Source organism: Balaenoptera acutorostrata, chromosome 8, assembly GCF_949987535.1.
Source record: "Balaenoptera acutorostrata chromosome 8, mBalAcu1.1, whole genome shotgun sequence".
Classification (NCBI taxonomy): Eukaryota; Metazoa; Chordata; class Mammalia; order Artiodactyla; family Balaenopteridae; genus Balaenoptera; species Balaenoptera acutorostrata.
Window position 1 is genome coordinate 4,491,327 of NC_080071.1, and position 12,923 is coordinate 4,504,249.

The following is a 12,923-nucleotide window of genomic DNA, read 5'->3' on the forward strand; positions in this document are numbered from 1 at the left end:
AGGAATACTTAGAAATGTTGTAGCCTTCTCGTTAAAAATTATTTTTTATTTAACATATATTAAGGAATGATTGGGATGTTCAGTCAAGAGACCCCAGTGACTGCAATAAAAACTAGACAGATACTGCAAGAAAATCACCTAATTTGAAATGTTTCCCAGAACAATATAAAAAAATTCCCTGAAGTCTTGGCATCTGGGTTTCCTGTATACATACATCAAGAGTGAAAGTTCCTTCCTGAATCTAAATCTAGCCATCATTTCAATTCTATTGTAGAAATGATTCACTAGCAACTGAACAATTTGTCATTGAGACTTGGGAAAGGAGCTCTATTCCATTTTATCAGGCAGACATGTACATTTTTGCTATCACAACAGAGAATTTATGGCTCACCCACTTTAACACCAAACAAAGGCACAAGGACCATATCCCCATTCAATTTGCCATTGTGAAGTCTATGAAGAAGTTTTGCATCTTACCTGTTGGTTGAGTTCTTTTTTGATAGATTCGGATCCCTCGAGCATTTTCCATTTTAATTAAGGAATGAATATCAGTGCCATTAAATCGGTTTATCCGTATGATATTGAAGTTATCAGAATTGGTTGCATACAAATAGTCTTCAAACACAGTTATACCATAAAGATGTTTGACCTATAAAAAGGGGCAAAAATGACTGATTTTTAATTATGTTGCTTTCAACTTGAAAGAAAAATTGATTGCTATTTACGCCTGTGGAAAATTCCCATAGTTGGAGAGTCACAACCATATTATCATTTATCTTCTCTCATAGAATTTGACATTTCACTAATTTAAAACTTTTCTCTGAGAATAAAACATTATGCAGTAGTGGTTAAAGCACTACCCAATGTATGGGAGAGAATTTTATTCATGTTTCATTAAGAAAACATGTTCAGTAGCTACTTTTCAAAGCCTAGTGAGAACCAAACTTTCAAGGCATATTCAATAACATGCTTATGGTACTGTTATGTAAAATTTGATATATTTTTGTGAGCTACATTTTCATATAGCCATGGATATGTAGAATCTGTAAAAGGCTTGCTTTGCCTGTGAAAGGACTGATGAGAAAACACCTTTGAAAATCCCATTTTTAAAAAAATACAGGTTACATTTAGACTAATAGTAGCCCCAGCATGGAAAATAGTAAACAACAAAATCACATATTTGGAATAATTGCAAATAAAATGTCAGCATTCTACTCAGAAATTGCACTCTTTCTAAAGCCTATTCATTATGAAAATGGAACCCTGATTTGAGAATAACAATGTTTACTGCTCTCCACGACACTTCACAGTTAACAGTGTAACTCTCCTCCTTGGCACAGGTCTTGGGGACTGTGGGTAAGAAAAGACTTCTTGAACTGATGGAAAGCTTCCAGTAAAGCAAAGGAAGAATAAGTATACTGATTTTCTCATACAAAAAGGCACATGTTAGGCACATTGCCTTTGGGCATACCTTGTAGTATACTCAATTTAAAATGGTTCTGGACCAAGGTATGGTAGATTTGTCAATTGATTTGCTGTACAGATTTTGATGAAAAAGCATTTGTCATTAACATTTGGCATTATATTGCACTTCTAGTGTATTTTTCGTATAGATTTGTAGTCAAGAGAATTTGAGAAGTTATCCATGGTTTGACTGTAAAAAAATTTTATATAGAACAAAATCACAAAAATTTCTACTTAGGAAATCATGCCAGTTCTATACCTAAGCAAAAGCATTTGATTTGTTATCTTTCTAGCTTACATGTCTCTTTATTACTATTCCTGATCCTCTCATAGGAGATGTTGAGTAAAAGAAGACTGGCTTTTCACGCTGTTTTTGGACGTATTTCGTTTCTTCATGCCTAGGCTACAAATGAAAGTTAGGAATTAAGGGGGAGAATCATTCTATGTTAAAGCCCCAATAATCATTTTCAATGTTAGTGTTACTCTCCAGTAAGTGTTTGTAGGGGGAGGCATGTGTGTATTTACTAATAATATTTTCCACATAACTGACATCATATTCACTAAACATATCTATGACCCAATTTTGATTTGGGCAATACTTTTTTTTTTCCTGTAAAAATTACAAGCAACCTGAAGTCTTCCATTAATTGCCATTTATTTTATGCATGCTTTGCTTGAAGTCTGGGGCCAGTCATCTGGAAGTGTGAGATTGCGGCCTAAACACATTGCTGTCTATGTAACTGCCAGTCCAAGCCTCAGGAGAGAAAGTAAGCATGGCTACAGAGGCGGCAACTGGTGAGGGCAGAAAACATGTTCACACAATAGCCATCAAATTCTACTCACTGCCTCGCTGCTTTCCTTCAGAAGGGTTTGTTTACCATAAAGTACCTACATTGTTGCCTGGTCTGCTAACTACCCCCAACAGAGGTGGCAGGAGCTTGGTGTGGTGCATAGACCATTCTGCCTACAGGACAAATACAAAATTTTATCTTTGTTGGATTACGTAGTGGCAGACTAAGCATATGTTTAGGGAACCAGCAAAACACAGGCAATAGAAATGGGGGAAAAAAAAAGGATAATTAAAAACTTCAGATACTAAAAAACTTTTAAAAGTAGTCATGGGGAAGATCATTTGAATTGCTCATTCTTGTTTCAAGGTTTAAAATTTTAATTACATATACGTAAAAAGAAGGTCCATCATAATCATTTTAGAGACTAGGTCCTCTAAGGTCATAACTAGACTGCCAAGGAAATCAAAGTTTTAAGGACAGTCGAAGGTGAGAGAGAAATAAATGACCTCACCTCTAATATTGGACACATTTTTTTAAACCACCCAGATTAGTGCATTTTTTTATCTGCCAAGGAAGTGAAAACATTTCATTGTTAAAAGTTGATTATAAAGGCAAAGTAACTTTACAGGACAATTACAGAATATTTGTGCCTTGCACTGCAAAAGAAAACAGTCACTTATTTCAGCTCCACAGAATGAGAATCTCACATAAAATTAGTGAGATCAGTGAGGTAAAATTGAATTTAAAAAGTAAACTAGTGAATAAGGCTTATTTCCACTTAGAGAGCTTCTTCAGGTGTTTATTGAGTGTTATTTGCAAAAACTTGTAATTCAGCAAGGGGAAAACTATACAGATGGGAAAAATTTTGACCTCAGTACTTTTCACAAAATTCTTATTTTAGGAAGTACCTGAATACATCAGAAGGCAAAATTTAATCCAACCTATTAAAATAATAATGATACTTTTGTGAGCCAGCATATGCATTGTTAGCAGAAAAAAAATATATATCTCCAATGCCACATGGGACAGATGATAGTTCAGTTTCTTACAAATGAACTACTTAAATTAGTTTTCAGTAAGTAGGTCGTATTTACTGTCCTACTCTAATACTTTTCTTTCTTACTAGTGTAGCATTTTTGGTTTTGTTTGTTGTTTTTGATTTATTTCAGTTGGTTTTTGTTTTGTGTGCTTTTTTTCTTTTTTTTAATAGAGGGAAGGAGGGGGAGAGAGCCCCCTCTCCCACCCCATACTATGGAGTACACAGTACACTGTGAAAAGAACATTCTCCCATATAGCAAACACATCACAGTTTTTATGACCCACTGCAGCTTGACTTCATAAGAAATTTTCAACATTGCAATTTTCAGTCTTCTTCCTAGTATGATACCATCCATTTTATTACCTTAGCTGCATTTCCGAACCAAATTCTACTTACTTGTCTGCCTTGGATGATAGTATGTCTGTTTTTTCCTTGATAGTCCACTACTTCCACATAGTCCAAGGAAAGATCTACCCAGTAAACCAATTTGTTCACTAGGTCTAGTGCCAGTGCAGCTGGCTGCTCTGTCTTGGAATCAATTATCCTTGTTCTGTTCATCCCATCCATGTCACATCGCTCCACTTTGGCCACATTCCCATAGTCAGTAAAGAAAAGTTTTCTGTTGAAAGAAAACTAAACGTTAAAGTGGAGGGAGGGGGGCAAGCATATTCAATAGAACCATCTGTAAAAAACAGAACTTTTCCTTCTAATTTATTTCAGTGGTTACATCTGTTAGCTTCCCATAACCATTTCCATATAATATCACTCATAAACAGAGAAATCTGCTAATGAATATTGCAGGGCATGAGGGAGCAGGTTAACTAACAACTGTAAAATTTCCCCCAAAATCAACGATTATGATGGGTTTATTTTTGTATTAGGGGAAATGTTTCTTTAAGCTTCATAGAGCCAATACACATATACCGCAGGAGATGCGTACGGGCCATTTGGAGTAAGCTTTAGAAATGAGCCAAGTCACCAGGCCAGGGCATGTGAACTATCAGGCTTTATCTTCAACCTGCTTTTCAAATTGCCTGGTAAAGCCTGTCTCCTATAAAAGCTATTATGTGGAGCTCAGTGAAGCTATGAGTGGTAGAGAATAGCAAACCTGGAATGGAATTAAGCAGATGGAAAAGCAAATGTGCTGTTTGTAGCAGTGGAAATAAAATATAAATAATTCCCCCCAAACCAATCCCAAATCCTCCCAAATATTCCCAGTTTATAAAATTTCACAAAGCAAATGCAGGCTGTTTCTTTTCATTTTCTCTTTATATAATTTTTGAAGAAAAGGCTGAAAAGCAGTGTTGACTTCTGAGACAAGAAATCCTTCTATGAAGCACAAACAGCGTCTGTCTAAGGTTTAAATACATCCAACGCTTCAGTGTCTAATATTTGATTAGTATTCACAATGTTTAGTAAACACAAATCAATTTCAATTAACCTGACAATATTTTAACAAGATTACCTACTCATGAGAGTAAATTACATTTGTAAATGGAAGACCATCTTGCCTTGACTTAAATACAATCTCAAGAATAATCTGATTTCCAGTGACTGAGCAATATTAAGATTACCTAGAGTATAGAATATTTGACTTTACAAACTTGGTGAATTAGTTTTTAGTGACTTTTCTCAACATTGTTGCATCATCTAACAATATGGGGTATCTTTTAAGCTAAAGAGTATTTAAACTTTAGCTCTTTCTGCTGTGGGAGGTTTTGACTCATTTTTTTAACATTAATGAGTACTGGTTTGTGATAGCGTGAGCCAGATTTTCTTATGAGTATATATTTCCCCAAATATTCTCGAAAGATCAATTTATCACAATAAGTTAAAATTATTTTCAAATGACATGTCATTCAGGTGAAGAGCTTTCTATGCCAGTGAAGAACAAATAAAAGGGCATATGGTGCTATGTTTTACTGTCATGCTAAATGCTCTGACCTCTACTCTTGCACGAGCTCATTCTCTCTCTCTCTCTCATCTCTATCACTATCTCTTCCTGCTTCCATCTTTCATCTCTTCCTTCTTCACTTGTTAATCAGTTTGTTCACAGTTATCTCAAGTTACTGTTACGATTACCTAGTTTCCCTCTTCCTCACTGTAGAACACTGCCCACTATTCCTATTATAAGAAACTCTCTTCCTCACCTCATACCAAAATGCCTGTCCTTTCATAGTTTCCTTTTTTAACTGGTCCATTTCACAGAACTGAATAGATGCTGGTGTGCAGGTAGCTTAGCTTTGGGATAGAGAGTTAGAGGCTCTGGCCCACTGTGTATAGCATGTTATGTACAGACTACGTATAGTCATATGAAGCAGGTGGTTGCACTATCTACATGATGCTGAAGAGGAAGCATGAGCCTGGAGATGGGAACTTATCTCAAGTCACATTGAGATGACTTAATTACACATGATCCTAAAAGGAAAAAAAAGAGAAGAGTGCCAAGCCAAGAACATTGGAGGCGTGTTGTTGAAGAAAGATGACCAAATAAGATCCAAGGTTATGGTCACAGAGATAACACAGACTCTTATCGGGGCCTAAGGGAGAAAAGTTCCATGATAAAGAATTGAACTGGCTGGCTGGGTCAATCACTTCCCAAAAATTTTTTAAAAAAGAATATAGATCGAGATGTCATTGAATTTGCTATTTGTTAAAACACTAGTAATTTTTGGTACTTCTCTTTGAAAAGTTTAGTTATGGAGGAAGCGTGAACCAGATGATAATGAAGGAGGTCAGAAAAATGTAAATAATTTGTGCAAGAAGATTTTCAGTGATACTGACCAGTATTGCAGGAATGATTCAAGTGATTCTCATATTTATTCCAGGTCATAATAAAACTGGTTGAGGTAATCTCCCCGTCTGAATAAACTTAAGCCAAAATATGAAAAAAAAGTATAAATATATGATTCACCAAAATTTTGCTATTGTAATGGAAGTGTAAAATCAAAAGAACAGGAGGACTTTGGGTATGTGAAATGGCATTGAGCTAGAAGAAACAGTAAAGAGGGCTTCCCTGGTGGCGCAGTGGTTGAGAGTCTGCCTGCTAATGCAGGGGACGCGGGTTCGAGCCCTGGTCTGGGAAGATCCCACATGCCACGGAGCAGCTGGCCCCGTGAGTCACAATTACTGAGCCTGCGCATCTGGAGCCTATGCTCCTCAACAAGAGAGGCCGCGATAGTGAGAGGCCCGCGCACCGCGATGAAGAGTGGCCCCCGCTTGCTGCAACTAGAGAAAGCCCTCGCGCAGAAACGAAGACCCAACGCAGCCAAAAATAAATAAATAAAAAAATTAAAAAAAAAGAAACAGTAAAGAATTGGTCATTGTACTTCCAGCACATAGCAGAATAACTAGTGCTGAGTGGGGATGTAAAAGGTGGTCTTTACATCAAATTTAACTTCCCCAGATTTCAGAATACTGACTGTGTTGAGCTCTGTTCACTTGTAGTTGAAATGCAAGAAATGGAAGTATTCTCCAGGATAATAACACTAAGACCATAAATCTGCAAGCAATAAGTACCCAGAGTCACATGATTCTGACTGTGACTATGATTATGTCACATGACTATGACTGTCATTATGACTGTAGATGTTTCTTTGCTTGTTTTAGTACTGTTTAATTTTAGTTTAAAATTATCTATTATTATTACAGAGAAAATCTTTATTCTCAGGGCCTTCTTTAATTGAGGTATGACTATTATAATTATAAACAAAAGCTGAAGTTTTAATTATCTAAAGCCTAACTAAATTTCATTTGTGATATAAATGTAGCTGGGTTGAAAAAACGCACTCTTTTCCTTCTTATAAAATATTTGTCCAAATTTTAGAAAAAGGAAATAGTGCTCTGTGAACCCCATTGTCTCACTGACCTTAATAATTACCTATGAGATAGAAGGGTCAGATTATTTCTATTTTACACATGAAACTGGCTCAAAGTCCACTTGGATAGCCACTGTCAGAGCCGTAACACAAATGTTTGTCACGCCTTTTGTTTTTAACTCACTATTTTGAAATAATTTCAAACCTACAGAAAAGTTGTAAGAATTATAGAATGAATGTCTATACCCTTCACCTAGATTCACCATTTGTTCACCTTTTTTCCTCTGGCTATTTCTAGTACTCTCTGAACCATTTGATAGTAAATTGCAGACATGACGATTCTCTTCATCTAAAATTTCAGCCTGCATCTCCTGAGTACCAGGACATTCTCCTGCATAACCACAGTACATCTATCAAAATTAATAGTTTAACACTGATACAACGCATAGCTTTTATTCAGATTTTGCCTGTTGACCAATAACGTTTTATATATTAAAAATTCCTTTTTTTCCCTCTAATTTAGAATCCAATCAGCATCATATATTGCACTTAACTGTCTTTTCTCTCTAGACTCCTTTAATTTTGAATAGTTCCTCAGCCTTCCTTTGTTCATGATGTTACCATTTCTAATGTGTAAATGTGAGCTGTGCTGAAGAATATCCCTATCTTGAGTTTGCCTGATTTTTCTCATAATTCGACTATGTTATGCTTTTTGAACTAAAATGTAATAGTTTTGTACTTTATTGTTTCTGCATCTGGGCTTAGAAACCAACAGGTAAGCCTATGCTCTATTCCACAAATTCCCTAAAAACAAGCAAAGATGGTGGTTTGAAATCTCATTTATTCCATCTTATTCAGCGTTTCTGAACATTTAACTCTGTTAATTTCCAGGGTTCTCAGTCACACTTTCAGCATCTCCTCCCACCAGAAACCAAGTATCTTTTGCTGCTTCTAGTACAGCCAAGACCCCAGTGTAGCAATCCGTGTGTTCAACTCATGCTGATTGGTGGAGACCATTCCCAAATCTGTCCTATGCTCCATTCCCTAAGATTTGCAATACTGACATTTCTTCTTTCCCTGTTCTTTCCTGCGATATCAATTATTTTTTATTCTCCAGAATAAAGAAGAAATTAAATTGAGATTGCTATTCTCTTGTTCTTCACTTATTCTTTAAATGTCATTCTATTCAATTCCCACTAAAAAAAAATTAAAATAAAACAACATCCCAACTACTGTCTCTAAGACATGTTTAACTATTAGTTCATAAAGGACAGGAACATTTCTTTCAAACTTTTAATTATTCACCCAGTTCATTCATTATAATTTGGCAGCTATAGTAAATAGGAGTTTGTCATTTTGGCTTCCTTATCTCATCTAATATGGGAAACTGATTTTATCTGACATCTTCGTTGATTACATGACTAGTCCTATTTTACTACAGATATATAAGTTATTTTATACAATTGGGGATAGTAAGAAACTTTGAGTATTGTTGGTAAACTTGCCTGACATAAATCAAAAGTCACAAAGGGAGCACTCACCGACAGTGACAGAGCACTGTGCTTACAGAGTTACGGCCCTAATCGTTCCTATGCTTTAAAGCAAAGCAGTTGTTACACATACTGATGTCTTAAAACATGTACTTTTTTTCTTTAGCTGATAAAAATAAGACTTTCTCGTCCCAGTGATATCTGTTTTAAATGATTCTTCCCTACTTTTGTACTTTGTCCAAAAGGATAAAGGGGAATTTAAACAGATCAGAGTCCTATCCACATCCTTTAACTGCATAGTCAAACCTGGTTTTGTGTCACCATTCTTACCCCTAACATTTTGATTATAGCTTAATGATGGAATTTAGAAATTTTCAGAGTCCTCACAATGAAATTATCTATCATTCATTTTAACTGCTGAAAAATGAAGTTACACAACAAGATTTTGGTTAAGAAATAAATGAGAGGGGAGTGAGACATAAAACTAGAGGGCCACATATTGCTAAATTAAAAAAAAAAAATCATTGTTCTGATTAGGGCCTAGCAAACACTCCATGTTTATTAAACATGTGTTAAATTAGAGAATTTCATATCTTTATATTTCAGGAAAATGATATGTATCTTTCTTAGCAAGGATTACATTAGTAACTTCATTTTTCAGTCTTGTTTTAAAAATAACTGTGTAATCCAAATAACATCAATAGTATTACAACTTTATTTTTTCTTCCATTGTATATACAAAAATTGAGCAAGAAAGTGATTTTCTACATTATACGGAGTAATTAAAGTATACTCAGAACTAAAGTAGAAATATTAAATATTTAGCATCATAATTCTAAAATGCAATTGTGAATATTAAAGGGTAATGAGTCTTTGGAGTTAGCAGTTTAAATTCAATTTCTATCAGCTCCTGCTGCTTAAGGGATGTGGAAGATAAACAAACTATTTTCTCTGTCTAGCCAAGACTGTTCAAGACAGTTATTTATTGATTTTTCCTTGATTGGGGTTTTTGCTTTCATTGTCTGAAAAATCTCTCTTGAACTTGCTTTTCAGTTCATACATAAACACACAGAAATTAAACTTGACATACAGACTCCTTCTCTCAGCTGGCTACTCTATACTCTGGAAACATTCCCACTAATAATCCCGCCAGAAGTGTTACTGTATTAGATATGTCAGTCAACGTTCTTATTTACCTAAACCTGTCCCACTCAGTTAGTGTTCCTGAGAGGGGCAGCCCTATGTGCCAGTATTATCCCTCCCCTGGTTACCGATACTGAGGCCAAGGGGGGATGTGTGATGGAAACTGAAACCAAATCATAGGCTGAGCTGAATCACTAAGACCCTTTCTCTCACTAATCCAAACCAAACAGTGTGGAGCTCACCTAGTGGGCAGCTGTGCTAACATGGGTGGGGAGGGGTTGGGGGCGTTGAGAGAGGAGGAATACCAGAGCCTCTGTAAAGAAGTAGGGGAGTCATGAGATAGAGATGGGATGGCAGGAGCCATGTGATGCTCGGGCAAGGAGTTCTCTAGGACCCAGGAGTCCTGGGTCCTTTGTTATGTAAACCCGTGGGAGTCTCCATATCCTCTTGGGAGATCCGTATACATCTGAGCTGGCTTCAGTGGGTTTCTGTACTTGGAAGCTAATGTGCCAGGAGTAAAACACTACATTGTTTAATGTTCTATTTGAAGATTCAGATAACTCTTGCACTGAAGATTTTGAACAATCAAAAATCATACTGCCTTAGGAAACAGATATTGAAATGCTAACTCTATATAAAGCAATCATTTTATAATGTTCACATGTAATCCTCATATAACCCCAACTCGGCATAAATATATAAATATAAAATAAATATATAAATAGAAAGCATCTGAAACTTTTTTCTGCCATCTCCCATGAAAACACAGAGAAGAAGGATGTTAATAATGGACAATAATTTTTTAAAACCATCTTCCTTCATTTTTTAAAAACTTAATATATTATTCAAGACATAGATATCCAACTGTCCTTCCTAAATTCAATCTGGCTAAACTCTCTCACAAATTCGAATACAGCCTCTCTCAATCCCCATCTTACCCCAACACTGCCTCTAACTCATCCTTTTATTATTTTAAACAAATTTGTCTCTTAGGCTTTTCTTTCCATTTGTTTTTCATTTTCCATATTCTGAGAGCTAGGAGTTAACTCAGCAAGTAGAAAACCTGTCATTGTAAAAAGGAAGTGATAAAAAAAAGTGGAGAAACAGAAAGATTTGCATATAATTGTATTATTATTTCTTTTTATCTTCATCACATAGATATTTCATCAGTGTTTAACATAGATTGGGACACAGTGGGATTAATACCTAATCCTCTTTCCCTGGATTGACATTGCCTGACACTTGGTTTATGTTCACTCATTCATGCCTACCAGCCATGGCTACACTTAAATTGCAACTACCGCATCTAACCACCTAAAAGATAGTGACATACTTGGCCTAACATTTCGACTCCCAGGCAGCCATTATTCTCAGGCTGTAACTGAAACCTTATAGACCCATCTATATGTAAAACAAAATTTTTCAGTATTCTCACCCTTATTTACACAGCTCTCTGCTCAAAGTGTAGGGCGGCCTAACCTCTGTCCACTGATACAAACTCCTCTCTTCCTACCCAAATCCTTCTGATCTGCCCTCTGAATCTCCTACTCTATGATCACAAACTCCTCAATATCCTAAGACTATATTTTGAATGTTCATTCCACCGTTTTGCCTTTACTGAAACTTAGTGAAACTTAGCATCTCTTGAGGTCATCCTTTCCCAGCAGTCACTGAAAATGTGGGCTTCTTATAAGAACCTCAGGAGTAGATATAAAATCAGTGCCTTCTCCAATACTAATTCCAGAATATTACTCTCTTCTTATCTTGCACCATCTCCTGTTTTCTGAGGGTCTCACAAATAGGCTGTATCCATCCTCAAGGTGGATTATGTATTATAAAACCCTACTATAGCTGCTGATAACAGTCGAAATAAAACCTCACATTCTTAACACTGCCCACAACGGTTGCATGTTCTAGTCTCTGTCTATCTCTCCAGCTTCATCTAGTAATATATTTCCCCGCTTCTAATACCTTGGCCATCTAGCAGTATCCTTCTATAAAATTCTAATACCTTGATCATCTTTCAGTGCCTTAAACAATCCACAAATTTTCTTCCTTTCTCCACTTCACATATTCTGTCTCCAAGTCTGGAAAGTAATTTCTACCATGCTATTCTGATCTTGGCTTTAGTTTTCAAGTTAAATGGCAATTTCTATGAAAGACATTTCCTGCTTTTCCAATATCAATTAGGTCTGCCTGATAGAATCTCATGGCATTCTGTATTTTTTATCACACCCTTCTTTATTTAATTGCATAAAACAGATACACACATACACACACAATGATAAGATTAAGATCTGTTTACTAAGTAGACTACAATCTCCAAGAAGACAAAGGCCATATCTGCTTTATTCAGCACTGTATGCTCACAACTTAACTATGTATCTGCCCATACTAAGTTTCTCTCTCTATCTATATATCTACATATATCTGTATAAGCTCTAGACTGACTTCCTCATATTGGAAAATAAAATCTAAAACTCAGACTTAAAATTATGTTAAAGGGGCAAAAAATATGGATAAGGCCATTCTAGCATATGAAAATAAGTTGGTTTTCCACATTATCCAGTGTAGCTCACTGTAATTCTCTGGGCCCAAATCATTAGCTAATAATAAATTATGGCTTTGCCTCAGTTTGATTGCATTGACCTCTTTTGCACATAATTCCCTTTGGAGAACTTGTAGGGAGTAGTGATATTAGTTCATGATAAGATTTAGTATTCCTGTGTCTAGCCAATTTTCATTTTTAATGGCATCCCCTCAATATTAAGTTCTACCTACCTATAGATACCAGATTATAACAGCATTTGGATGTACTCCTAAGGGGGTTAGACCATCTACTCCCAGAATGTAGCAAAAGTTTTATTTCTTTCCTTAAAGTAAGATATTTATATAATCAACAGGAATTTTAAGAATGTAATGATGTTCCCCATGAGGAAGATGGACTGAGCATGTTGGATGGATTAGGTAAGGAGATACCAGTTTGGTAGGTATGCATAAACACAGGGGTAAATGGAAAAGAGGAAAGAGATTCAAGCTATATTTTGGGGTCTGTGTCAACAGGACTTGATAGTTAGTTAATTGGGTGAAAATAGGATGATTAGAGAGCAGCATTCTAGTACTATAATAACTTTCATAAAATATATTTATGGAATATATTGAGCCTCCAGATTTTTCT

General features: G+C 35.8%; 1 protein-coding gene across 1 annotated transcript in view; it reads right to left on the minus strand.

Annotated features, from left to right (window-relative positions):
• The window catches only part of LRP1B (LDL receptor related protein 1B), a gene marked incomplete at its 5' end in the record, with an annotated part of 1,526,008 nt that overhangs the window by 798,292 nt on the left and 714,793 nt on the right, over nucleotides 1-12,923 (minus strand). Inside the window, 2 exon segments of the mRNA XM_057550915.1 lie at nucleotides 478-649; nucleotides 3,691-3,913. Of these exon segments, the coding sequence (XP_057406898.1) occupies nucleotides 478-649; nucleotides 3,691-3,913 (395 nt within the window).